The 27,559-nt window shown below is 45.1% G+C and overlaps 1 protein-coding gene across 2 annotated transcripts in view; it reads right to left on the reverse strand.

Annotated features, from left to right (window-relative positions):
- The window catches only part of LOC149458245 (plexin-A1-like), a 112,716-nt gene that overhangs the window by 36,173 nt on the left and 48,984 nt on the right, over window positions 1-27,559 (reverse strand). For both annotated transcript variants that reach the window (XM_089682439.1, XM_089682440.1), the window contains exon 2: window positions 6,898-8,225. In XM_089682439.1, coding sequence (XP_089538565.1) covers window positions 6,898-8,064 — 1,167 coding nt within the window. In that variant the 5' untranslated portion in view covers window positions 8,065-8,225. The remainder of the gene's footprint in view (window positions 1-6,897; window positions 8,226-27,559) is intronic.

The following is a 27,559-nucleotide window of genomic DNA, read 5'->3' on the forward strand; positions in this document are numbered from 1 at the left end:
ACGGACACCCGACTCTTGTTTCTTTAAGTTAAATAACAGATGATCTGCCTATCGAATGTACAAACATTTGGCATTTCCTCCATCACTCTGCTTTGTTACATAAACAGCTGAGTTGGTTTTAAGCAGAGTACTTTGATGCAGATTGGGGTCAAGGGAAGACAAGGAAATGAAATCTATACACATACATTTTATAAGGGATTAGAAAATGCAATAAAATCATTTCTGTGACTAGATTAGTCCACTCCAGTCTCTGGGGGGGCAACGCTCTGCTCCCGTGATCTAATCTTTACAACACAGGCAAACTGCTTTGTAAAAATGAATTGTAACCATTTCTACTTTAAAGAGACCCTGTCACCAACTTAAAATTTTTCACATAAAAGTGTGTGTAATATTACATATATATATATAATATAATATATATATATATAAAATACACACACAAAAATATGATGCACAAAAATTAGATACCATCAAAACAAACATTCTCTGACTCGGGGATTTAAGGGGAAAAAGGCCAGGGACTCAAGTGGTTAAAGCTGAACTCCGAATGCAAATATTTTCACCTAAACATACTCCTCCAGAGCCACCAATAACATAAATCTACATTGTATTCGCCAAAGGCCTTTGCAAATCCAGATATTAGCTCGTTGTCACAGCTGTACCTACCCACTGCAAGCTGTTTGCAGGAAACTACAAGAGGGAGCGGAGACAAGACCAGATACCCATCACATGGAGGGGGGAGCAGCAGTGAGCGGTCTTTATTACAGGAAGCTCCTGCACAGAGGGAAGTCTCACACTGGATTACTGCACAGATCTCGAAGAAATACACAAAGCACACGAAGATTCAAACATACATGACAAATGCATATAGACCAGCAGTCTCCAAATTGCAACCCTTTGCTTGCCTTCATCAGGCTCTTGGGCCACTATTCCATCCACTGACACAAACAATGGGCCACTATTCCATCCACTGACACAATCAAAAGGGCACAATTGCTCCCACTCACATCAATGGGGCTTAATGCTTTCCATTGATACCAAGGATGGCCCACTATTCTTCCTGCTGACACAAGCGAAAGGCACAATTCCTCCCACTGATGCCATCGTTGGGGCACAATTCCTCCCACTGATGCCAACGTTGGGGCACAATTCCTCCCACTGATGCCAACGTTGGGGCACAATTCCTCACACTGATGCCAACGTTGGGGCACAATTCCTCACACTGATGCCAACGTTGGGGCACAATTCCTCCCACTTATGCCAATGTTGGGGCACAATTCCTCACACTGTGCCAAGGATGGGGCATTGTTTACTGCCACTGAACACCAAGACATTTTCTACTCCCAATAGCAGCCCCCTAAAGTCTGAAGGACAGAAATGTTTAGAAAGCTTGGATACCCCAGATACAGACAATATTTGCTTATCCTGGAGTTCAACTTTAACTGTGGCTTTGGACTGGGGTGAGTATACTAGAAAAATATCCCCAAGTAGTAGCAAGTTTAGAATTTGTAATTGAAACCATTTGACTTCTGTCGTAGCAAAAAAATAGAATAATATAAATTGATTAATAATAGCCCTGTCTAAAGCTGGCCATAAACCGATAGAATAGTCAGATGTACATAGGCGATCAGGTCCTGGTGTCCAACCAGGGGCCCTTTGGCACTTACTGTGTGTCCCTCGGGCCCCAGCAGCCAGTAGTCTGAGAAGCTTTTCCGAACTTCCCCTGTAATTCTTCAATAAGAGAACTGTGAGGGTAAGCCTGAAAATGCCTTTCACCATGGCACCAATTTTGTAGGGACTATAGAGATCACAAAATGTGGACAGATTGATTTTTAATTAGGCCACATGGTCAATAATAGAACAGTCAGATGTACATAGGACATCAGGTCCTGGTGTCCAACCAGGGGCCCTTTGGCACTTACTGTGTGTCCCTCAGGCCCTAGCAGCCAGTAGTCTGAGAAGCTTTACCGAACTTCCCCTGTAATTCAATAAGAGAACTGTGAGGGTAAGCCTGAAAATGCCTTTCACCATGGCACCAATTTTGTGGGGACTATAGAGATCACAAAATGTGGGCACATTGATTTTTAATTAGGCCATATGTTCAATGATATATAGCAGTCTCACAGATATGGTATCAAATTATGGGGTAGCCTATCCATAGGAAGAGAGAGGCCCTTCTTCTTCTAACATGTCCACAATCTGACCATTTCCTGCCCTAAGTCTGCAGTTCCTAATGGCCTTCTGGGGCATTACATATACAGAATATTAGGTATGGCCCTTTGGTGACATCAGGACTTAGGTGACCCCTGTAGGTTGACCCCCACTGGTCTATGGCCTCTTTCTTCCTATGGATAGGCTACCCCATAATTTGATACCATATCTGTTTAGCATCTGAGCTTACGCAAGTAGACTTTAGGTTTCCCTGCATGCACCGCTTCTCTCCTAAATCTGCTGTAAACTGGCGGTTTCACCCAGATTGGGTGAACTTGTAAATTAAGGCCAATGTTTGCAGATAATGTTAAAGTATCCTTCACAGTCCACAAACAAGGACACAAATGTATTTTGTTGCTCCTTAACGATAAGAGCCTGTAATGTTATTCCTAGGTGAATACAGTTAATTATCCAGATAAGGCCTCTCGAGCATAACAAAAAATCTGCCAACATGACCAGACATATCAATGGATAATAAAAGTACCCCCACCCCCGCCGGACAAATTGCAGAGGTGACAGGTGAGGACCCCGCAGAGAGCGCCCTGTCCTCTTGAGAGATATATGACGGGATGATTACATGTGCCACAGCGGGAAATGCGGCTAAATATTGCTCTCTCATTGACGGAGTGATTCGTCCTCTTGCTCTAATCTTCGGCTGTAAACGCGAGCTCTCTGAAGTATGTTATTACTCTGATCTGCAAAAAGATTATCGCTCCTGATAAGTCCCGTCAGCGAATTAACCTGGGCTGCAAATCACCAGAAAAAAAAAAAAAAACAATGAAAAACAAATAGTTCTAAAATCTCAGCGCTATGCCTAAAAAAAATTATAGGAAAGGGAAGCAATTTACTGGCAATTTCTTCCATTCCTCAGCAAGCTTTTACGTATGAGGCCTGCTGGAAAACAATCAGAAGAGGAGATCACCATTATAGGAGAGATAACTATAGTTACTATTACTCTTTACAGCTTCTGAAAACCTAAACAGCAGGCTTAAAGCAGGTTCAAGTGCCAATAACAGAGCTAAACAAATCCTAGGTCGCAATTGATCCTTAAAAAAAAAAGAACAAAAAAAAAAAAAAAATGTTACAGTCGAGTCCTTTCCTACTGTTGCCAATGGATGGCTCCTGATCTTTAAAGGAAACTTGGATTGAGAATACAGTATCTGGAGGCTGGCATCGCTGATCCCTCCTCCCAAAACTGCTATATTCTTGCCTGTCAAGATGAGCCAATGGCTTTAGTGTTTTCCAAGTTGATGCCCTGAACCAGAGTTCTCCAAACTTTTTTTTAAAAAGGGATCAGCTTATGGTCCTTCAGACTTTAGAGGGCCAGACTGTGGTGCCCCCAACCGTCTGTGCCAGTGGGAGGAAGAGTGCCCCCCCCCCGTCTGTGCCAGTGGGAGGAAGAGCGCCCACCGCCGACTGTGCCAGTGGGAGGAAGAGCGACCCCCACCCGTCTGTGCCAGTGGGAGGAAGAGCGACCCCCACCCGTCTGTGCCAGTGGGAGGAAGAGCGACCCCCACCCGTCTGTGCCAGTGGGAGGAAGAGCGACCCCCACCCGTCTGTGCCAGTGGGAGGAAGAGCGACCCCCACCCGTCTGTGCCAGTGGGAGGAAGAGCGACCCCCACCCGTCTGTGCCAGTGGGAGGAAGAGCGACCCCCACCCGTCTGTGCCAGTGGGAGGAAGAGCGACCCCCACCCGTCTGTGCCAGTGGGAGGAAGAGCGACCCCCACCCGTCTGTGCCAGTGGGAGGAAGAGCGACCCCCACCCGTCTGTGCCAGTGGGAGGAAGAGCGACCCCCACCCGTCTGTGCCAGTGGGAGGAAGAGCGACCCCCACCCGTCTGTGCCAGTGGGAGGAAGAGCGACCCCCACCCGTCTGTGCCAGTGGGAGGAAGAGCGACCCCCACCCGTCTGTGCCAGTGGGAGGAAGAGCGACCCCCACCCGTCTGTGCCAGTGGGAGGAAGAGCGACCCCCACCCGTCTGTGCCAGTGGGAGGAAGAGCGACCCCCACCCGTCTGTGCCAGTGGGAGGAAGAGCGACCCCCACCCGTCTGTGCCAGTGGGAGGAAGAGCGACCCCCACCCGTCTGTGCCAGTGGGAGGAAGAGCGACCCCCACCCGTCTGTGCCAGTGGGAGGAAGAGCGACCCCCACCCGTCTGTGCCAGTGGGAGGAAGAGCGACCCCCACCCGTCTGTGCCAGTGGGAGGAAGAGCGACCCCCACCCGTCTGTGCCAGTGGGAGGAAGAGCGACCCCCACCCGTCTGTGCCAGTGGGAGGAAGAGCGACCCCCACCCGTCTGTGCCAGTGGGAGGAAGAGCGACCCCCACCCGTCTGTGCCAGTGGGAGGAAGAGCGACCCCCACCCGTCTGTGCCAGTGGGAGGAAGAGCGACCCCCACCCGTCTGTGCCAGTGGGAGGAAGAGCGACCCCCACCCGTCTGTGCCAGTGGGAGGAAGAGCGACCCCCACCCGTCTGTGCCAGTGGGAGGAAGAGCGACCCCCACCCGTCTGTGCCAGTGGGAGGAAGAGCGACCCCCACCCGTCTGTGCCAGTGGGAGGAAGAGTGCCCCCCCACCCGTCTGTGCCAGTGGGAGGAAGAGCGCCCCCCCACCCGTCTGTGCCAGTGGGAGGAAGAGCGCCCCCCACCCGTCTTTGTCAGTGGCAGGAATAGTGCCCCCACCCGTCTGTGTCAGTGGGAGGAAGAGTGCCCCCCACCATCTGTGTCAGTGGAAGGACGAGTGCCCCATCGTTGGTGTCAGTGGGATATGTAGTGCCCCACCATTGATATCAGTGGGATATGTAGTGCCCCTTCATTTCCATCAGTGAAACAATGTCTCAACATTTACTGTATATCAGTGGGAGGAATAGTGCTTTATATCTGTGGAAGGAATCCCCAAAAGTCAGATAGAAGCAGGCAAAGGGCTGCAGTTTGGAGACCACTGTCCTGGACTAAGAATGCAGTTTAGAGGTTGTGATTCTATTCCCACATTCCTGAGTTGCATACGTGTTCCAGTTTTTGAGTCAGAGAAACTAGCATTTCAAAAAAAAAAAAAAAAAGAGTTCAGCAACGGCCACCTGCATATTTCTCTCTGTACATATTTCCCTTAAATGTGCTAGCTTCTAATCACAACGACTGGCTACTGGATTATATATTACATATTTTTAATTTTTGCCATAAAAAATATATTATATATTACATATTTATATGTGATGTATGATTATATATTACATATTTTTCACTTTTGCCATAAAGAAAAAAAAAAAAAAAAGATGATTTCAGTCTGAGCTCCTTCTAATTTTCTACTTTTAGTAAACACCCTTTATTTTCAGAGAGTCCTGTAGACTCCAAAGTGAACCTACTGCCAAGGGGACAATAGTAACATTTCTATGGTAGGTTTCCTAAGGTTTCTTTACCACAGTAGTCAGAGGACTTGACAAAAGAAAGTTTTGGGTACCCTTACCACCAAAAGCTCTGGAAGGCCAACTGTAGAGGGACCCCCAGACAAACAAAATCCAACCTCACGCAGGTAAGTCTGTCTTCCGGGTTGCAAATAAACATAAAGGTTTCATTCAACTGCAGTTAATGCTTATGGAAAGAATACATGGGCTATATGGCTAGTAAACTCTTGCTAATCTACCTCGACAACAGTGATCAGAAAACACTTTTAGACCCATCTAAGACATCATACCCTAGAACACTAAACTTTTTAACCCTTTGAGGACCAAGGGACGTATTTGTCCCATGTTTTTAATTGCGTGTATCATCTGATTAAGAACTTAAATCTCTTTTTTTTTTGGTTTGAGTCAAAATATTAGTTCTTATCAACAAACAACAAATGGATCTAGCTTTTTGCCAATTATTTCATGAAATGTCTTAGTTACAGCAACTGAAGTGTACGAACTTTAAAAACAAAACAATTGATTCTTTTGGCGTTCCAAAATCTTACGGTCCTCAAAGGATTAAGGCTATTTACTAAAGCCATAGACATGAGATAGTCATTTGATGCAACCAAACATTAAAACTAGACTGGGAGTCACTCATCTCATGTCCATAGGCAGTTTACATTGACTTCGGTGGTCAAGCTAGGACAACAAATTTTGCTAAATGAATTGCTTTTTCTTTTTTTTTTGTAGCTTCCTTCTGTGCTTCTCTAGCACTTCTTTCTGTCCTCCAGCAGAAGTATTTACTGTGTGTCATGGAAAGCAAAGTAAAAACTACTCTCTGGATACAGCAGAATCCCACACAAAAAGCCCGATAGTCATATCCCAAACGCAAAAGAAATAGATCTACCCAAACCAAGAAACACAGCTGGAAACCACAGAGAAAAGGTAAATGCAAAATAAAAGTGCTGGGTCTGAGGTTTTCAGCCACTCAAACGCCCTCAAATGATCAGTTCTGGAAAAGAGCAATCTTACTATCACATAAACCAAACACTATCTTGGGACAAAGGAAGGACAACCACACCATGGATACATTATACATCCTTAATGTGTGAGATGCTCTTTTCCGCATATGTTGTCACATCAGCAATTTTTCAAAAGAGCCATCTTTCTAAAGGAAAGCCTATGTATGGCCACTTTTACATTCTGAAAGGTCTAAAAAGAAAACGAAAATGGCAAAATTAAACCTACTGCTAACATTAGCTTAGTTTAAAAAAAAAAAAAAAAGGATATTTAAAAGTTACTAACTTACCGAATTGATGCAACCCAGCTCTTTGTTTAAAAGCCAAGGAAGAGACAGCTTTCCTTCGCCCCGGTAGCAGGACTGAATACGTTCCTTAATTTTATCCTTGATCTTTTTCAAGGTGAAAAGGCAAAGAACGGATTCCTTTGGTGGTTTGACTCGATTTTTCTGACCTTGTGCAAAGACAGTGAAAAGAATGTCTTCCCTCTCAGAGATCCCCAACTCTTTAGCCAGGCGTTTCCCAGGCTTGCTCAGGTAAGCATCCTGTATGAGACGATATTCCACACCATCCTTCATGCATCCGATGGGGAACTCCACATAAGAGTAGAACTTGGGGTCTTCAACACAAAGTCGGACAATTTTGGATGTGAAGAACTGCTCTCCGGTAGAATCGGGAGAAGTCAACTGTGTATCTAACTGTAGGGTCAAGTAGTAGACAAACTGCTCACTTCTGAAACTGTACACATAGTATATATCAAAAGTTGGAAATTTGGACAACGTGTCTGAGGGAATCTTAAGCTGTGAAGATACAAACTCATCCTGGTAGACAAAGCCAAACATCTCCGCATTCTCCTCGCTGGGCAAAAGTTTCCGACTAGAGAGAGTAGGAAAATATTCAGACTTCCCATCTATAGGTGTCCCAACAAAAAGTTTGTTCTGCCCATTAGGAGCCTCAATAATGATTCCAGACATGGTGCCAGATTCATTAACACTGGAGAGGTAGTGCTCCTTACGATGGTGAGGTTCTCCCAATTTAAAGAGGTCCCCAAGACGTAGGAACTGGCAGATCCCCTGAGAGGCACTGCCACAGGCTATTAAACGGTCCAAAGAGTAGTCCACTAGCAGCAGCTTGTTGACATTATTAGTGGTGACAAGTCCATGCTGACAAGACTGGACGCTAGGAGGAGGGTAACACTTTTCGTTGTCATCAATGGGACCTGTAACATGGGTGCGCAAGAGGGTCAGGTTGCTTGACAGTTTGAAAATTCTGTTCACGGCCCCCAAGTATACCTCCCCGGTTTTATTATGCACCACCAAATGAGTCAAGCTCCATTCACTGCCCGTAAAGGTTCTAAATGGCTTGGGAGAACCATTCCCAGGAAGAATCCAGGAGACCCCCAAAAACAAGACCGTCCATAGATGCAAAGGAAGAGACCTCCACATTTGGGTCATCATCTTTGAAAATAATATTAATTAAAGCAATGAAAATTATACAAAAAAAAAATAAATTAAAGGACTGGGAGGGAGTGGGTAAAAAAGAAGGGGTTACGTTTCCAAGTGGACCTGCGCTGAAACCTTCATTTAGGACACGGTCGGAACAGTCAGCCGGGATATACCTGCATAACAAAGAAAATTATTAGCTTCAAGAATAATTTTTGTAATTATACATGATTACATTTCATGAAATATACATAATTACATTTATCTCATACTTTTCAACCAGCATGCAATAAATCTGTATTAAAATAGAATTTTAGGTGCCATTTTGACCAATATTTCCAATTGAATTGGTCCCCAGAAATAATCTTTGTACCTTCTATGCTGCAATGTTTGTTGCCTTTGAATATTCCTTCAAAGAATATTAGTCAAGAGTTTCCAAGATTATTCTACCTATGGCTGTTGTTTGCCAGCTTCTAATTGATGTTAGAGATTTAGCTTCACCCCTGTGTTGCCAGGATAGAAGGTGAAAAAGAAGTTGCTGTTCTACTGTGACACACATACAAGACCAATGTTGAAATTCTCACTTACTATTAGTATAAACTACGATTTATACACTAAATCAATTACTGTCCCTTTAAAATGTTCTCTCCCCCCCACCTCAAAAGTCCCAGAAGACACAGTTTAATAGTCTATGAATTTAGGCTAAAGCTTATTTCCGTGTGGAGAGGAAAAAATTAAGCAAACAAAAAGTGTCACAGTTTGGTTTATTGATGTCCTGTCAAAAGTGCCTGTGACATTTCAATTACGGGACTCATTGTGCAGAAGGAGCCAAGAATGAGAGGAGACCAGAGCTCCATAGAAACATCCTAATCCAGACAGAGCTTCGAAAAAAGTAGACATTACCCACAATACTCATACTATGCTTAGAAGAGAAAACAAAAACAGTATCATTTAATTGGCTTTTTTTCTTTAATCTACTCAATACATGTCAAATTGTGATATTAAAATTTTGAGCATTGTATGGCCAATGAATTTGCTACCAACTTGAGCAACCTGGATTCCTGTAGGAAGTATATATGTGTATATATATATATATATATATATTAAAAACAAACACACATCTTGCTTGTATGACATTTTTCAGCATACTGGAAAATTTCTGTAACCAGTTTGTTCTTTTTGCTAGCTACTGCCAACAATAATGCCAAACACTACAAAGCCATCTAACATTGGAAATGGATAGCCCTCGGTGACCTATGGCCAAGTGCAAGGGCTTGGAGACACATGCATTAACATTTCTTGCAACAACTTCACAGGGGTTAAATTAGAAAGGTACATTTTGGCTTTGATTAAAATTCTTTTTATTGGCCATAGAGGTGCACAGTGGCCCCCATATAGGCACAATCCACCTATTTTAAGACTGGGTGCAATCTGGCACATTTTGGCTTTAACATCCTTTCATTGGCCATGGAGGTACACAGTGATCCACCTTACAAGCACAAATCCAGCTATTCTCAGACGAGCGTGCACTTTTTTTCCCAGGTAGTAGAGAAAAGTAGCATAGCTTAAAATTAGGGCAGCCTCTCCAAACTTTTTGTTCTCAAGGAACCCTTGAAATAATTTGCAGGTCTCAGAAAACCTCCACTAAAATAATTTATCAGGAATCATTGGAAAACTGCCCCTTAGATTGGTGGTCAGTGGAAATAGTGCCCTCAAAACAACAGTGGTCAAATTGCCACCTTTATACAAAAAGATCATTGAAGCGGCTCTGCCAAGTAGAGTTGCACCCGAATCTACATAGGCATGACAGGTCCAACAGCTCAAGGAATCCCCTAGTAACCTCTGGGGAAACCCCAGGGTTCCACAGAATTCACAAAACCCTGGTGGAGCATGGCTGCTCGACGGAGAATGACAGTAATTACACAACATTTTTCAAGCTGACCAAACAATCTTTGAGAGTAGTCAATAGGCTGGTGTCAACTGATGCCCACGATCATGATGCAACCATCTTATCCAAACAAAAGGCTCAGGATCAGGTGACCAAACGTTTAGAAGTGAGTGCTACACCATCTGTGGAGTCCAGAAACTCAAATGTATTAGTCCTTAGTGACGATAACACAAGATGTTACAGCCAGCAAGTTTTGGGTTTTACCAAAGTCCCCCTTCATCAGGGCTTTTAAAGACTGGGAAGAAAGACTTCTGGAAAAGGGTCCAGGGACCGGGTAATAAAGAAATGTAGCTGCAATCAAGCAGTGGATCAGATAACCATCATCTCAAATGCACAAAACAACCGATTTAGGAAGAGATTTCTCAAACCACATCTCGGGAATAGAGGAGAGAGGTGCGCCAGACTAAGTGCAGTAAAAATGGTAACTGTTAATTGCACACAAGATATTTAAAAACTCACAAGATGTGGGTAAAAATCAGGCATCAGGTTGTAGATATAGGACGTCATCTAGGGTGGGCATCTGGACCGGATGGCTGAGGTACCAGGGGCCAAAAGCTCCCTCAGTGGCTGATGCTCTGGAGTGGGTCTCAGTGGAGGAGCGAGGAAGGCAGGAAACCCACTCCAGAGCACCAGCCACTGAGGGAGGTTTTGGCCCCTGGTACCTCAGCCATCCGGTCCAGATGTCCACCCTAGATGACGTCCTATATTACAACCTGATACCTGATTTTTACCCACATCTTGTGAGTTTTTAAATATCTTGTGTACAATAAACAGTTACCATTTTTACTGCACTTAGTCTGGCGCACCTCTCTCCTCTATTCTCTCCACACAGAGCTCTGGTTTATTCTAGAGAGTGCGGCCTCAGGTCGATGTTTATATTGCAGATATATATATATTTATATTATTATACAGTATTTATATAGCGCCAAAGGGTATGCTCAGCGCTGTACAGTAGCAAGGGGGACAGAACATGAGACAAGACCGTAACAATACATTACACGAGGGGTTCGAGGGCCCTGCTCTTTCGAGCTTACAATCTAGGAGGGAGGGGAAGGTGGTACAGGAGGAGATGGCTGTGGGGGATGGAGTGGTGGGAGGAGTGGAGAAGGTTAGTTGTTAGGTGAGGTCAGGTGTTAGGTGAGGTTGGGGTAGGCTTCCCTGAAGAGGAGGGTTTTTAGGGTGCGCCTGAAGGCAAGGAGGGTAGGTGACAGTCTGATGGATTGGGGTAGGGAGTTCCAGAGGATGGGGGAAGTCCTGGAGAAGTCCTGTAATCGGGCGTGGGAGGAGGAGACCAGGGAGCTAGAGAGTAGGAGGTCCTGTGAGGAGCGGAGGGCACATATACATACACACACACACATATATATATATATATATATATATATATATATATATACACACATACATATACATATATACACACACACACACACTTATTTTTATTCCTCACCATATCCCCCCTTCCTGCCCTTTACTACCTGAACTATAAGACTCCTCCACCTTTTGAACTACTCAAGCTGCAATACACTTCCTATACTACTATATACTATATATTTCTCGCCCCACCCTCCCCCTTTTTTCTCCCCCCCTGGTGTATGGAGAAGCCCCCATGCTCTCTTATAACTGAAATGTTTTTACACACTTCTAAAAACTCTTTACAGTCCGCATACCCACTACTACCTCTCCTGCGCCAATACGTACTTCTGTTTTGTCAAACCACATCTCTCAGCTTTTCAAAATAATGTCAAAATACCTCACACATATAAGCATCTAAAATTCCTTCCCATCAGCAATTAACTATAATTATGCCCCCTTTTGACCATATTTTCACCTACAAAGAGAGGAAGTTACAAAGCACCAGCTTCAGAACGTACATAGCCAGTGGCCCTGTGACGTACTTTCTAAATTCTGACTGCAGCAGATCACTAAGAACAGTGATTAAGGCAAATTAGGTGAACTTTCTGACTTCAGCACATTTGTAGTGTTTGCCAGACAACACGGATATGCTGCTTACAATTGCACCCTGGGCTGTAGGCCTTCTATAAATTTGCGGCCGATTACTAATTAACGGAAAAAACAATAGCTCGTCTTTGTACAAACTTAAATTACAGCATGCATCATCGATTCTGCACGTCAGATAAAAGCCAGAAATTAAAAAACCATTGTCTCAATCACAAAAGATGCGTTTGGAATCGGCATTGGAATTTATGAGGAGTTGAAGATTCTCTGAATTACATTTGAAATATTAAATCATATGAAGTAGATGGCAATTCTCAGCAAACTGAAGTATTTTAATACCGGATCTATCGCCTACCGGCAATGCAAGGGCCTCTCTCATCCGGGGATGCGGAGAATGATTGAAGGGTGTACGTGGTGAACAGAAGTCTCTGTAGCAAGTCAGAGAGACTGAGGCACCGAGAAAAGCCGAGAATATGTTAAAGAACAAAATTACGGAAAACACTTGTACCGGAATAGACCCCCGGGTAAATATTAAACACTTGCAGAATATTCCAATTCATGAAACCTCCAGCCCTTCCCACTGCCCAATGCACAGTGATTTTGTTTTTGTTTGTTTGTTTTTTAATGCTAAGCAAAAAATAAAAAGACAAATACAATTGATGCAAACGTGCACAATGAAAAGTACCCAAATGTGACCCATGAAGTCCATGTACAGCAGTTAGAGATTGGGAGGAGTAGCAGCACAAGGAGCCAATCGGTTCAAGTTCTGACAAGCAGCATGCCAACAGAATGAGAGAGCAGAGTGACAGAGCGGTAAGCTCATCCCTGTGCTGCCTCCCCTTTCACTGTCCAGTCACAAGCTAAAGTCGGGACCAGGATGACATGGGCTCAGAGGGAGTGGCAGGGGCGTCCCTAGGGTTGGTGTTACCCGGTGCCGGAACACTTGGTGACACCCCCTCCGACGATCCCCACAGGATGGAACGGATCTGCGAATTGAGCATAATGGTTCGGAGTCCGATCCATTATCCTCCCCAAGCCGCAGATCCGATCCATCCTGCAGGGATCATCAGCTTGCAACCTATACGGGGTTAACTGATCTCTCCACGAGTTTCACGAAAAGGTAAGTTGTAAAGCAAGCCGATGATCCCTGCAAGATGGATCGGATCTGCGGATTGGGGAGGATAATGGATCGAACTCCGATCCATCCTGCGGGGATCGTTGGCTTGCTTTAAACGTACCTTTTTGTGGAGCGTGTCCGGTGTCACCCCATGCAATAGGTGTCACCTGGTGCAGCACACCCCCCCGCACCTGCCTAGGTATGCCCCAGGATAGTGGGTTGAATGCAGCTGCCTAGGGACGCTCCAGGGGAGTGGGTTGAATGCACCTGCCTAGGGACGCCCCAGGGAAGTGGATTGAATGCACCTGCCTAGGGACACCCCAGAGAAGTGGGTTGAATGCACCTGCCTAGGGACGCCCAGAGAAGTGGGTTGAATGCACCTGCCTAGGGACGCCCCAGGGGAGTGGGTTAAATGCACCTGCCTAGGGACGCCCCAGGGGAGTGGGTTAAATGCACCTGCCTAGGGACGCCCCAGGGGAGTGGGTTAAATGCACCTGCCTAGGGACGCCCCAGGGGAGTGGGTTGAATGCACCTGCCTAGGGACGCCCCAGGGAAGTGGGTTAAATGCACCTGCCTGGGGACGCCCCAGGGAAGTGGGTTGAATGTTGTTGTCCACCAGACTTTGGACATCTGAGGACATCTAGCAGCAGAAAAAAGTACTGCAAAGGAAATTTCTGGTTTGAAGGTGAATATTGCAGCATAAGAGGTTTTTCTTTTTTTTCTCTCTTTTAATAGACTGTTTTTAAGTTTTTATTTTTCGCTTGGTTTCTGCTTTATACTGTCCTTGGAATTCTAAATCAGCCTGGTGATACAAGGAACAGAAAGAATATTATATTATAACTTAGGAGAAAGGAGTACACACCTCACATGTAAGGAGCACTCTGGAGTGTGGTTTCAGTGGATAACATGGAACTTAAATCTTCCCCTGCATCAGTTATACGTTAACTGCAACATGCCACTTCCAGAGATCACAGTAACCCCACCGACATCTGCTTTTCTCTTCAGGACAGCGCCATCTTTGTTCAGGCATCACCCAGGTTTTGCATGAACTTCCTGGAGAGAGGACACAATCCTGGTCGCTGTGCTGTTCCTGGCTCTGCTCACAAATGTCTGGCACAGATCAGCCCCTGCTGCAGCCTCTTACATTGCAAATTGCTACAATGTTCTAGTCTGATAACTGGAGGGGAAGGAGACTGCTTCCTTCTACGTGCAGCGTACTTATGACATCTCAGCCTAGCCAAAGTCACTGGACTAGAATTCAAGAGCAGCTCTTTCATGATAAAAAGGTGGAGCTTTTTCCAAAAAGGATTCTGTTGTAAATTGTGACATGTCAGGAATGAATTCAATCACGCAACATTACCGAGGGGTCACTTTAGATGTTATTTTGCAGACCCCCATTGAATGTGCTTTAAATTCCAAATTCCAGACGTACTCTGAAGAATACAAAATCCGGCATCGCTCTCCTTCCCCATCGTCATCGCACTTCAGATTTTGGGAGGACAGGGAAGAACACCGCGTGACTTGTCAAGCACCACCAGGAGATGAGCAGCCCGCAGGCAAGTATAGGCAGGCTGAGTACTAGGGACTGAACACAGACAATTATATGAAGAACAGCCGAAAGCCAAAGCCTGCTGGCAGCTAATCAGCTCCGCCTCGCACTCCGGGACATGGCACGTCTTCCATATTTCTGCCTTAAAGAGCCAGCCAACCCAAAAACTGTATTTCAGTTTTGGGTGGATGTCAACAGGCTGATTGTCCACCAACAGCTTCATGTAACTTCGGGACTCCAGTGTGGGAGTTCTGTATCTGGTTTTTGGTTCTGTCTATCAGCAGGAGCAAAATTCACTCTCGCTTTTGTACTGTTATTTTATATTACAGAAAAGGCACTTGAGAGAGTAAGAATCTCACAGCTGCCAAGGGCAAGAGGACTGAGACTCCAAGCAACAGATGGAGTCAACCGGCAAATTGAACTGCAGTCGGAGATACAAAAACTTGATAGGTGAATCAATCCACCAGAATCCACCTACAATTTTGAGCTGAAGTATGCCTGCCTAGATTACGCCTTCCCTGGGTCCTCCCTTCCTTCTTTAGCAACATGCTAATAAAATGTAATATTTTAAATGACTTGCTGCAGCTCACAGTGTGCAGTGAAATCAGGGTAAGCAATTTCAGTCCAGGAGAGGAGCCTGTACAAGACTGAAGGGAAGGTTGGAGGCTCCAAATTTGAATCATCTGATCTTTTAAATTCTTTCTAGGAAACATAACCTGTTTTATGCCGTCAGGCTGAAGGCTGTCTGCAGGGCACATCTTTGGCCAGGCGGTTCAAACTATGGCCCTCCAGGTATTGAGGAACAACAAGTCCCATGAGGCCTTGCAAGACTCTGACATCCACAGGCAAGACACCCAGAGGCAGAGGCATGATGGGACTTCAACAGCTGGAGGGCCATAGTTCGGATACCCCTGTCTTTAGCAGACAAATGTCAGACGACTATCAGGAAACATCCGATTCCACAAATCAAACTCTTATCTTAAACTCTGAAAAGCTACTAAAAGATGTAAAAGATATTCATAGCAGTTTTATGGGTTTATTGGTCCTAAAATACAGAGAGGGAAATAAAACTGACAAGGTTAAGGTCCCTTTAAACACTTCACGTGAAGTATTTTGCAACAGTAAGAAAGTGGAGGTGTCTGAGGCCCTATAAAGCCTTCCAAGCAGTGCTAATCGGCCTTGATAAGGAATGTCACAAGAGAGGTTTTACCAAGTAACAAAACAAGGGCATAAAGAGTTGTCACAAGAGAGATTAAGCAACTGAGAGCTTTATGTTGTTTGCATTGCTAGGAGCATGACTGCAGAGTTCCTTTGTCTGCATGGTGGCCAGCAATTCACACCGAACATAGAAGTGGATACAGTCCACAGCCACTGGCAAAAGGAACCATTTGGAGCTCTGAACCAATATTTACCTTGGGAGAGCATTACATTACGTCCCATGAGCTCACCTTTATGCTGACAGTCATAGTTTGCCAACTGACAGTCCTGTCTAGCTCACTAGAAGGAAAAGATGTCAGAGGGGGGACACCTTCCACCATTTGGACAAATATGTCAGAGGACGGACACTTTGTCCTCTGACATCTTTGCCCGAATAGTGCAAAGTGTCCGTCCTCTGACATCTTTGTCCGAATAGTGCAGACACCTACCACCATTCGTAGAAAGATGTCAGAGGATGGACACCTTCCACCATCTGGACAAAGATGTCAGAGGATGGAACTCTTCCACAACGTGGACAAAGATGAAAGAGGGCGGACACATTCCACCATTCAGACAAAGATATCAGAGGGTAAACATCTTTCAGACAAAGATTTTTAGAGGGTAGACGTCTTCCACCATTCGGACAAAGATGTCAGAGGTCCAACACCTTCTACCATTCGGACAAAAATGTCAGAGGATGGACACCTTCTACCATCTGGACAAAGATGTCAGAGGATGGACATCTTCCACCATCTGAACAAAGATGTCAGAGAACGGACACCTTCTACCATTCGGACAAAAATATCATAGGGTAAACACCTCTCAAAAAAAGATTTTAGAGGGTAGACACCTTCCACCATTCAGACAAAGATGTGAAAGGATGGACACTGTCTTTCTTTGACATCATCTACCTTCGTCATTAACACAGGATGAAGCTCCTATTTAAAATGGCGTAGATAGATAGATAGATAGATAGATAGATAGATAGAATTTAGTACTCAAAGGTCAAAGACCTATAACTCATACCTCCCAAAGTCCAGGGTGGGATTCAAACCTAGTGCCCAGAGTGCTAACCAAAGTCTGCAATGATTTATAGGACATGGATGCAAATCTGGCTGCTTAACCAGCCTACCCAGAAGGTCAGATGGAATTATTCATAAATCCAGCCCTCTTAACTTCTTAGTCAGAATGGCCTTTTGCATCTTCCATTGCCATCAATACAAAAATGACAGATGCAACAATTAATCACATTTCATAAGCAGCATCCATTAAACTGATTTCCTGGTAGTCCCATCAGCCAATTAAACACCCACAAACTCTTTGGCGCTTAGCCCCGGGACAAATATATTATTATTCTCAAAAAAAAAAGAAAAATGCAGTTGATTGTGTTTGGTTTTAATTACTAAATGTAATTTTGTTTGCAAGATAGCGAGCACGAACTGTGATTATAAAACAATCAGCTCTGTAGAAATAAATAATATAATGGAAGCCATCAGGAACAAAAGGGTTGCAGGAGTAATGGTGGCACCAAGCCCTCGCAGCCATGTTGCTTCCTGCATCAGGGACGGCATTTAGATCGACTATAGCCACAATCACGACCTGTACAGCATTCTATGGGCAGAGTTTAGGCAGCAGCAAAATGCAGTTTATCTGTTTATTATAGAAGGTGGCACTGAAAAAAAGGAGTAGCCTGCTTTCTTTTTGAAACTGCTATCTGCCTGGCTGTCAATAATAAAAGGCCGATATCAGGTCACATTCAGGTAACTTACGTGGCTTTAAAATTTAAAGCGGAACCTCTACGTTTTGGCAGTTAATTTTTTTTGGAGGGGGGCAGGTACCTGGATTTTGACAGGGACCCGTTCCCACTTCCATTAGGATTACTGCATCCATCCAAGTGGAAGTTTGCCCCTCCCTTCCCCCCACAGCCTCCTGGACCGAAAGACAGCCAAAGAGCCGGCACAGATAAGGACCATGATAAGGACCACGCTGGATCCAAGGACAGGCAGTTATTAAAAGTCAGCAGCTGCAAATACAGATTTCCAAGGATTTCTGTCCAATCTCAATTGAGTACTGTCCGTGATACTTTTTTTATTTGCACTAACATACAATCTCACAGTGTCTTTGTCCCCATACAGACAGAGCTGTCCCTCATTAACATTCAATGGAGGGCGGTTTCTAAAATTGTAACCCTTTGTTCGGACAGTGTTCAAATCTAGTTTACGGCTGAAGCTGGCAGCACAGTTCAGACGAGGTTATTTTAATAATTGCACACATTACATTAATTAATTGTGTAACATTACTCCAGGACCCCCTCCTAGACATTACAAAGCAGGGAGAGCATGTGAGGATTTTTAAGCAGGTTAAAAAAAAAAAAAAAAAAAAAGGTATCCAGCATTTTTTATACTTTTTTTAAGCTATGTTATTGGGAAGATGTAACCAGGGGCGTCCCTAGGGTTGGTGTCACCCAATGCGATAACACCCCCTCCGACGATCCCTGCAGAATGGATTGGATCTGCAGATTGGACATAATGGATCAGAGTTCGATCCATTATGCTCCCCAATCTGCAGATCTGATCCATCCTGTGGGGATCGTCGGCATGCAACCTATACGGGGTGACACCGGACCCGCTCCATGAAAAGAGAAGTTGTAAAGAAAGCTGACGATCCCCGCAGGATAGAGCGGATCTGCAGATTGAGCATAATGGATCGGAGTCCAAACCATTATGCTCTCCAATCCGCAGATCTGATCTATCTTGCGGGGATCGTCGGCATGCAGCCTATACGGGGTGACACCAGACCCTCTCCACAAAAAGGTAAGTTGTAAAGAAAGCCGACGATCCCCGCAGGATGGATTGGATCTATCCTGCGGGGATCGTCGGCTTGCTTTACAACTTACCTTTTCGTGGAGCGGGTCCGGTGTCACCCCGTGCGGTAGGTGTCACCCGGTGCGGTGCGCACCCCCCGCATTGGGAAGCCACTGCATGTAACAAATCTAAAATAGGTGTTATCCCACTTTAACTGCAAAACTGGAAATACACTGAGCCTTTAGACTGTAAGGCCTAAGCTAAATGGGCGATTTCAGGAGCTCAGTCGTTCTAGCCTGTGCCAAATCGCTAAGATTAGCGATCCATTGCTTAAGCTCCCCAAAAATGTCAGACAAATTACTTGTCTTCCTTTTAGGATTTGTCCAGTTAAAAGATTAAGTTTCTTATGCATTTATTTTAATGTTCTTATTCACATAAAGCAGCTTGTATTGGACCGGATTCTAAATGAATTGACCCACTTTTGCTACCACTGCAGACGGATCCTATGATATTAGATTATGAAAAATGGAGACAACTTTCCTAGAAAAAAAAAAAAAAAAAGTGGGAGATGGCACAGAGATTTAAACTGTCCTTGGGTCAGCACTCAGCTCCCGGCCAAGGGAAACGGGACTACAATAAATAGAACATGAATTCCTGCTGAAACACTCCGGAAAAGCCTCCATTTCCTGCCTATCCGGGTTCAGCAGCACAGAGATCGCTCAGAGCCAGACACAAAATTACAGGAGGGGTCATCAACTGACTCCCTATGTTCCCTGTGTCACCAAATGTGGAGCAGCTAGGTCAGCGGTGGCAGTACATTTGGTATATATATATATATATATATATATATATATATATATTTATTATGCAGTATTTATATAGCGCCAAAAAGTTTGCTCAGCGCTGTACAGAGTAGTGGGGGACAGTACATGAGATAAGACAGTAACAAAACAGTATACGAGGGGTTCGAGGGCCATATATAGATTGTAAGCTCGAAAGAACAGGGCCCTCGATCCCCTCATGTTTTGCATTGTATTGTTATTGTTCTGTCCCCCATTGTAATGTACAGCGCTGAGCGAACTATTGGTGCTTTATAAATACTGTATAATAATATATATATATATATATATATATATATATATATATATATCGATAGAGAGAGATTGAATTAAAAATATGCACATTAAAGCGTTTTCTTTGTTTTTTTTTTTACAAAAATAACAAAACATGTCATACTTACCTGCTCTGTGCATTTGTTTTGCACAGAGCAGCCCTGATCCTCCCCTTCTCGGGTCCCATGCTGGGTCTCCTGTCTTCTCCTGTTCATCCAGCGTCTCGACAGGAAGCCGCTTCTTAAAGGGGCACCCGTGTGGGCTTGCTCCTGAGCCCCCGCTGTCTGCATCCACAGACATAGATAGCGGGGCACGGCCCTGCCCCCCCCCCGACTCCTTTGTCACAGAGCTTGGCTGACAGCAGCAGAAGTCAATGGCTCCCACTGCTATGGATCTGCCTTCTGAGGAGCAACAGAGCAGAGAGAGAGATGCTGCTCTCAGGCACAGAGCTGGATAGTGATGAGGCTCAGGTAAGTACAAGGTGGAGGCTAAGCGGGAGGGGGTGGTGAGCTGCATACAGGAGAGTTTTACCTTCATGGATAGAATGCACGAAGCTAAAAAAAAATAAAAAACATCAGCCTCAAGAACTAATTTAAGCCCAATGTTCTCACAGCATTCGCCTTCCCAGTCTAAATGCTACAGTACAGGGAATTACAGCAGCCAATGTCAAGTCTCAGGCACTTACACTTATTCTATGCAAAAATACATTAACTATGAGAACTCAAACAGGAGTTTAAGTACACTGTAGGTTAGGATCCTGACTGCACTGTCTGGCAGGATGCCTGCACCACAAGTCCAACTGAACACAACTCCACATTCTTTGGCAGATAACAGTCTTATGTATTTATATGTCACCCATGATTTCGCCATCTGCTTGGAAGTTCAGCTTTAAAGAAGTTCTATGCATTTTATAACCTGTGATTCACGGAGAACAATCTCCAAGATAAATAGAACTAAACTCGGTGATGAGTTGACCAGCAATGGCTGAATGTTACAATAAAACCGGCTCGAAAAGAAAAATTAAACATGAAAACAAAAAGGTTCTCCAAGAAAAACACTGGCTATGATGGAGGCCAACTTTCAGTTTTTTTTTTTTCCTCGCGATTCTGTCCCTTTAATATTTTTTTTCAGGAAGGGCATTTCATCACCCCATTTCCTTCAACCAGAGGAAAATGTATTTATATAATTATAAGCGTTTTATTGAGCCCATGTGTGCCGCACTCTGGCGTTCAGTCTTGATTACCGCCCAGGGCTCAAGGTAATCTTATTCCGCTACTGACCACACAGGAGCGGTGAAGGATGAGGTAAGAGGTGGCTTTGATTAGGTATAATTACATCCATCATGTCAAGCTTCCGAGGCCCCATTCCAAACAGTCTCATGGCAAAAATGATACAACTTCCCAATATTTTATCAACCCGCTTCGCTGAAGGAGCAAAATGTTACTAGCTAATGTTCCTCTGTTCACAAAACAGGGTAATATTCAGAATTCTCGTCTAAAAACTTACCCAACTTGCACTATACCCCTGGGGCCTACTTATAGAGACTTAGGCTGGAATTTCACCTTTTTACAGGAAAAAAAACGTCATCAATCTATCAGGCTTACTTTTCACTGGTAGCTTATGCCAACTGAAAGCATGCCTTCTATCAAAAATGGAATATGACTCCTGTCCTCCTTCCCACTTACCAAAATCCACCACCATTCAATAGTCCAGATACAATTTTATTCCAGAAAGGGTCAGAAGGACAACCAAAAGAGTGGCCAATGTCTTTCAGAAGCCAAAAAAAACATACTCTCTTCAATAGGAAAACAAAGAAAATCAGAAGGAAAACTATTTCCTTGTGGTTTCCCAGCCATGTTGAAAGGGTTGTTTTTGGACCCCGAAACATGTTAGCTACACTTTAGATTTGGTATATGTACATCCAGGGGCGGACTGACCATTTGGAAACTCGGGCACTGCCCCAGGGCCTGGGGTCAGTAGGGGGCCCCATGAGATGCCCCTAGTAACTTTCATAGGCTTTTTTGGGTCTGGTTTCAGTGTGGTTGAGGACACAGGGGCCCCATGATCTCCTATTGCCTGGGGGCCCCATGAGTTGTCAGTCCGCCCCTGTGTACATCCATCATGTCAGGCTTCCATGGCTCCAGTCGAACCAGATAGTCTCATGGCAGAAAAATCATATGGCTTCCCAATATTTTAATCAACCAGCTTTGCTGAAGGAGCAAATAGTTAAAGTGCCACTGTTAACAAATGGGGTAATAAGCGAATTCTTGTCCAAAACATACCCAACTTTCCTTATGCCCTTAGGACGTACTTACATAGGCTTAGGGCTGAAAGTTAACTTTTTTCATGGAAAAACAAGCCTCATCAATCCATAAGGCTTCTTAAATAATACCAAACTTAAAGCGTACCTTCTACCAAAAATTAAAGAATGCCTCCTGTCATACTCATATACACTACCGTTCAATAGTCCAGACACAATTGTTTTCCAGCAAGGGTCAGATTGGCAATCAAAAGAATAGCCAATGCCTTTCAGAGGCCAAAAATACCGCCTTCAATAGTGAAACAAAGAAATATAAAGAAAATCAGAAGGAAACCTCTTTCCTTATGGTTTCCAGCCATGACAAAAGGGTAGTTTTTGGGACCCGAAACATGTTGCGTACACTTTAGTTTAGGTATAACCACATCCATTATGTCAGGCTTCAAAGGCTCCATTCCAAATGGTAAGAAATAATCATAGAATGTCCCAAAATGTATCAACTCGCTTTGCTGAAGGAGTAAATAATACCAGTTAATGTGCGACGGATCAAAAATGTGGTAACATTCGGAATTCTCGCCCCCTTTCTCCGACTTTCCTTATACCCTCGAGGTCTACATATATAGACAGACTGAAATTTCACCTTTTACATAGGAAAATAAACTTCAAAAACTACAGGGTTTAAATTGCACTGGTAGTTTATGGCAATTTAAAGCAAAAATTAAAAAATGCCTCCAATCATTCCTCCGCTTACCAAAATTCACAAGTGTTCAACAGTCCATATAATTTTTTTCCAGTAAGGGTCAGAGGGACGATCAAAGGAGTAGCCAAATGTTTTGAAGACCAAAAAACACCCCATTCACTAAGAAACAAAGGAAATATGGGGAAACCGGAAGGAAACATATTTCCTTTTCTTTCCAGCCCTGATGAAGGGGGTCTTTTTGGGCCCTAAAAATGTCTGGCTACTCCTTTGGTCCTCCCTGTGACCTCTTACTGGATTAAAATTGTGTCTGGACCACTATACCAATAAAGTGGTGCTTCAAATCCTTTTTTGTTGTACTGCACTACAAACCAAGGAAACGGTGAATATCGTCTGATGTGTAGACGCTGCCCGTCCCATAACCAGATCACCTGTACCAGTGATCTCAAAATTGTGGCCCAGGGGCCGGATGTGGCCTTTTGCTTGCCTTGATTTGGCGCGTGGGGCACTATTCATCCCACTGATACGACACTATTCTGCCCACTGATACCAACAATTCCTGTCACTGACACCATTCTTTCCACTAATACCAAAGATGGGGCACGGTTTACTCTCACAGTGGCTAAATGGTTACCACTTCCACCTGGTAGTACTAGGTTCATTGGTTCAAATCCCAGCCATGGCACCACCTGCCTGGAGTTTGCATGTTCTCCCTGTGCCTGCGTGGGTTTCCTCCAGGTACTCTGGTTTACTCCCACACTCCAAAGACATGCTGGTAGGTAGTTGGTTCAGTACAGTGGATAAATGGTTAGCACTTCCGCCTGGCAGTAGTAGGGTCGTTGGTTCAAACCCCAGCCACGGCATCACCTGCCTGGAGTTTGCATGTTCTCCCTGTGCCTGCGTGGGTTTCCTCCAGGTACTCTGGTCTCCTCCCACACTCCAAAGACATGCTGGTAGGTGAATTGGCTCCTGTCTAAATTGTCCCTAGTATGTGTATGTATGAATGTAAGTTTGGAACCTTAGATTGTACACCCCTTGAGGGTTAGGGACTGATATGAATGTACAATATATATGTAAAATAAAAAAATAAATACTCCCACTGATGCCAGGAAAATTTCTACTCCCAATGGCCACAGTCCGCCCCCCCCCCCCCCCCCCCAAAGGTCTGACCCTTACAACAGGATAACCTCCCGGGTTCAGCACTAGCTTTACATTCTCCCTTACCAAAATATTGTCAGTGTTCCCAGTTTATGAATAATAAATCCCTTTTCCCCCTTCCCGAAAACGATTTTTAAAGACGCCACTATCTGCGGCAGTTAATCCCTAGGAGTTAGAGATGATCTCAAACAGATGGAACATCTAGTTCCCTAAGGTGTTGGGTACACAAGCAGCATGTGTTAGCATGTAAGAGCGATCAACTTACTACAACGGGCTGGTAGTGTGGTCTACATCATAGGAAGCCAATTGTTCCATTTGCTTAGTACTTAATTGCTGGCAATTTTAGCAGTGTGACTGAGCTCATAGAAAGACTGGAGCAACCCTAAAATTTCCTACTCCAATAATCATGCCGACATTTCCCAGATACCGTATGAGAATAACACTTGATAGTATTAGTATCGAAGAAAATAGGAGTTGCATTTCCATGGCAATAATGCTAGCTCACCCAGGCAACCAGCAGAATACATTTAAAATATATACATATGGGAACATCTCATCTTCCAAAGGATTACAGGTCTGCACAGCCAGGTTTGTGATTTACATCCTGCAGTCAGACAGCACATCCAGACGACTGACCTCCCGGCAGACGGCACTGCAACACAGCCTGATCTAGGACTGACCCCAGCCACTGATAGGGTAATGAAAGAGCAGCAGAGCAATGATTGGATCATACCAGGGCTCTTCCCTCCTGTAAGCATGTTCACAATGTTTGACTGGAATCAATAATGATGACCTGCTGACCTATCTTCTCCCTGGCTGAGAGTGCATGAGTGATACTTTCCTCCTACCGGTTAGCAGGCACTTCATGTCTACATGCACACTGCCACAATAACAGGACATTGTACTTTAATGTTCTGACCATCCTGAGCAGGGGCGGACTGACCATTTGGAAACTCGGGCACTGCCCGAGGGCCCCGGGTCAGTAGGGGGCCCCATGAGATGCCCCTGGTACCTTTTTCATAGGCTTTTTTGAGTTTGAGCAAGGACACAGGGGCCCCATGATCCCCTATTGCCTGGGGGCCCCATGAGTTGTCAGTCTGCCCCTGATCCTGAGTGACAAAGAGCACTGGGTGTAGTCTTCACTGAAAGAGCATGTGACAGGGTGACAACACAGGTGAGCAATTGGGAGACAGGGCAGAGTGTTGTCACCCCTTACTAGCAATTGCATGAGCAGGGACCTCTAAAGGCAGGTATTATTTTAATGCAAAGCTGCAGATTTATCATGTGAAAGCTTAAATAAGACCTTAATTATTGAATTTTTGCTGATAAGTTCTAGGGCTCATACTGGTATTCATCTTCTGCACCTGTCTGCCCCTTTAATAAACCCCATCGCTGCCATCTTATGAACGGCTTAGAGTGGGCCTGCCAAAAGACCTTCTCTGAGCTCCAGTCCCACCCTGTATGCATCTCACAGCAGAGGGCTGCCCTATCCAAAATGGAGACAAAGAGGCTGCCATCTTACTCAGAACCATTATAAAAAGCCTTCTGAATCTGCTCAGCAGGCAGAGATTCATTTTAATAAAACAGTTGACTAATGTCCACTGACCCCAACGGTGGGGCACTGTTGCACCCACCGACCCCAACGGTGGGGCACTATTGCACCCACCGACCCCAACGGTGGGGCACTATTGCACCCACCGACCCCAACGGTGGGGCACTATTGCACCCACCGACCCCAACGGTGGGGCACTATTGCACCCACCGACCCCAACGGTGGGGCACTATTGCACCCACCGACCCCAACGGTGGGGCACTATTCCTCCCCCTGACACCAAATGATGGGGCACTATTCCTCCCAATGACACCAATGATAGAGAACAATACCCCCCCCAGACACCAATGATGGGGCACGATACCGCCCACTGACACCAATGATGGGGCACTATTCCTCCCACTGACACCAATGATGGGGCACAATACCTCCCACTGACACCAATGATGGGGCACGATACCTCCCACTGACACCAAAGATGGGGCACGATACCTCCCACTGACACCAAAGATGGGGCACGATACCTCCCACTGACACCAAATGATGGGGCACGATACCTCCCACTGACACCAAATGATGGGGCATAGTTCCTCCCACTGACACCAAATGATGGGGCACTATTCCTCCTACTGACACCAAATGATGGGGCACTATTCCTCCCACTGACACTAAATGATGGGGCACTATTCCTCCCACTGATACCAATGATGGGGCACTATTCCTCCCACTGACACCAATGATGGGGCACTATTCCTCCCACTGACACCAATGATGGGGCACTATTCCTCCCACTGACACCAATGATGGGGCACTATTCCTCCCACTGACACCAAATGATGGGGCACTATTCCTCCCACTGACACCAAATGATGGGGCACGATTCCTCCCACTGACGCCAATGATGGGGCACTATTCCTCCCACTGATACCAATGATGGGGCACTATTCCTCCCACTGATACCAATGATGGGGCACTATTCCTCCCCCTGATACCAATGATGGGGCACTATTCCTCCCCCTGATACCAATGATGGGGCACTATTCCTCCCACTGATACCAATGATGGGGCACTATTCCTCCCACTGACACCAAATGATAGGGCACTATTCCTCCCACTGACACCAAATGATAGGGCACTATTCCTCCCACTGATACCAATGATGGGGAGACAAGAGGCTGCCTTTTCACTCAGATCCACTATGAAAAGCTTTCTGAATTTGTCTGCTCAACAGGCAGAGTTGCCCTTTAATAAAACAGTTCACTACCGTTCCCTTTTGTACGAGCGACAGTCAGCTCTGGTGCACCACCGGTTTACAATGTTAGAATGAGTATACATAGGACAAAACTGCGAGACGAGTGGAGCAGCGTTGTCGGCACGCCCTGCGAGAAGCTCCCGAGGCCACACATCCGACGCCGAGCGGAGTTATATAATTAGACGGCTGCTCTGGTATTTTAATGACTATTTTTAAAATGTACACAGCCTGTGGCAGTGAATAGTAACTGTCTAAATTTATCCGAATTGCTTCTGTAATCTGGGGTTTCCTCATGTGCCAGTTCTATATTTCTGGATCTTACAAACCTCAAGAGAAAGTAAACACTTGTAACGTTAACGGGGGGAGGTAAAAATCTGGAAAGAGTCTGTGATGCCGATAGCAATCCATCCAGGATGAGACCGGACTGCAGGAGGACGCACAGCTTTCATATTTTGCTCACATGTGCATCATCAGGCCAGGGACCAATATGCCCGGCTTCATGCCCTCTGTAACATCAAACCAGTTAGGGCCCATTCACACAAGGGCATTGTGGCAACATGCGCTAAAACCGGTGCGCCAATATGGGTTTGTCCAGTGTATGGGAACGTACCTGTTCTATGTGCAGTGTGCTGCGGTGTAATTCAATGCGACTGACACCCCAACACACAATGAACCACAGCACACCACAACGCAAATACTATGCAGCATAGTGCGTGGGTTGTCCACCTGAAAAAGCAGCGCCGCAGCAGCAGCACCGCACACCACCCAGGGAAAGTGCTGCCAGAATACATTTTCATACTGGCATACATAGGCCTCATCTTTGTGTTTTTCTCTGTGTACAAGGCCCCATCAGCAGCGGTAAGTACACACAGCTAGCCACAGACGAGGAGATGTCATTCATCGTTCTCAGT

The sequence above is a fragment of the Staurois parvus genome, unplaced genomic scaffold (assembly GCF_062004578.1).
Source record: "Staurois parvus isolate SC_StPar_1 unplaced genomic scaffold, SC_StPar_1.0 ptg000290l, whole genome shotgun sequence".
NCBI classification, from domain to species: Eukaryota; Metazoa; Chordata; class Amphibia; order Anura; family Ranidae; genus Staurois; species Staurois parvus.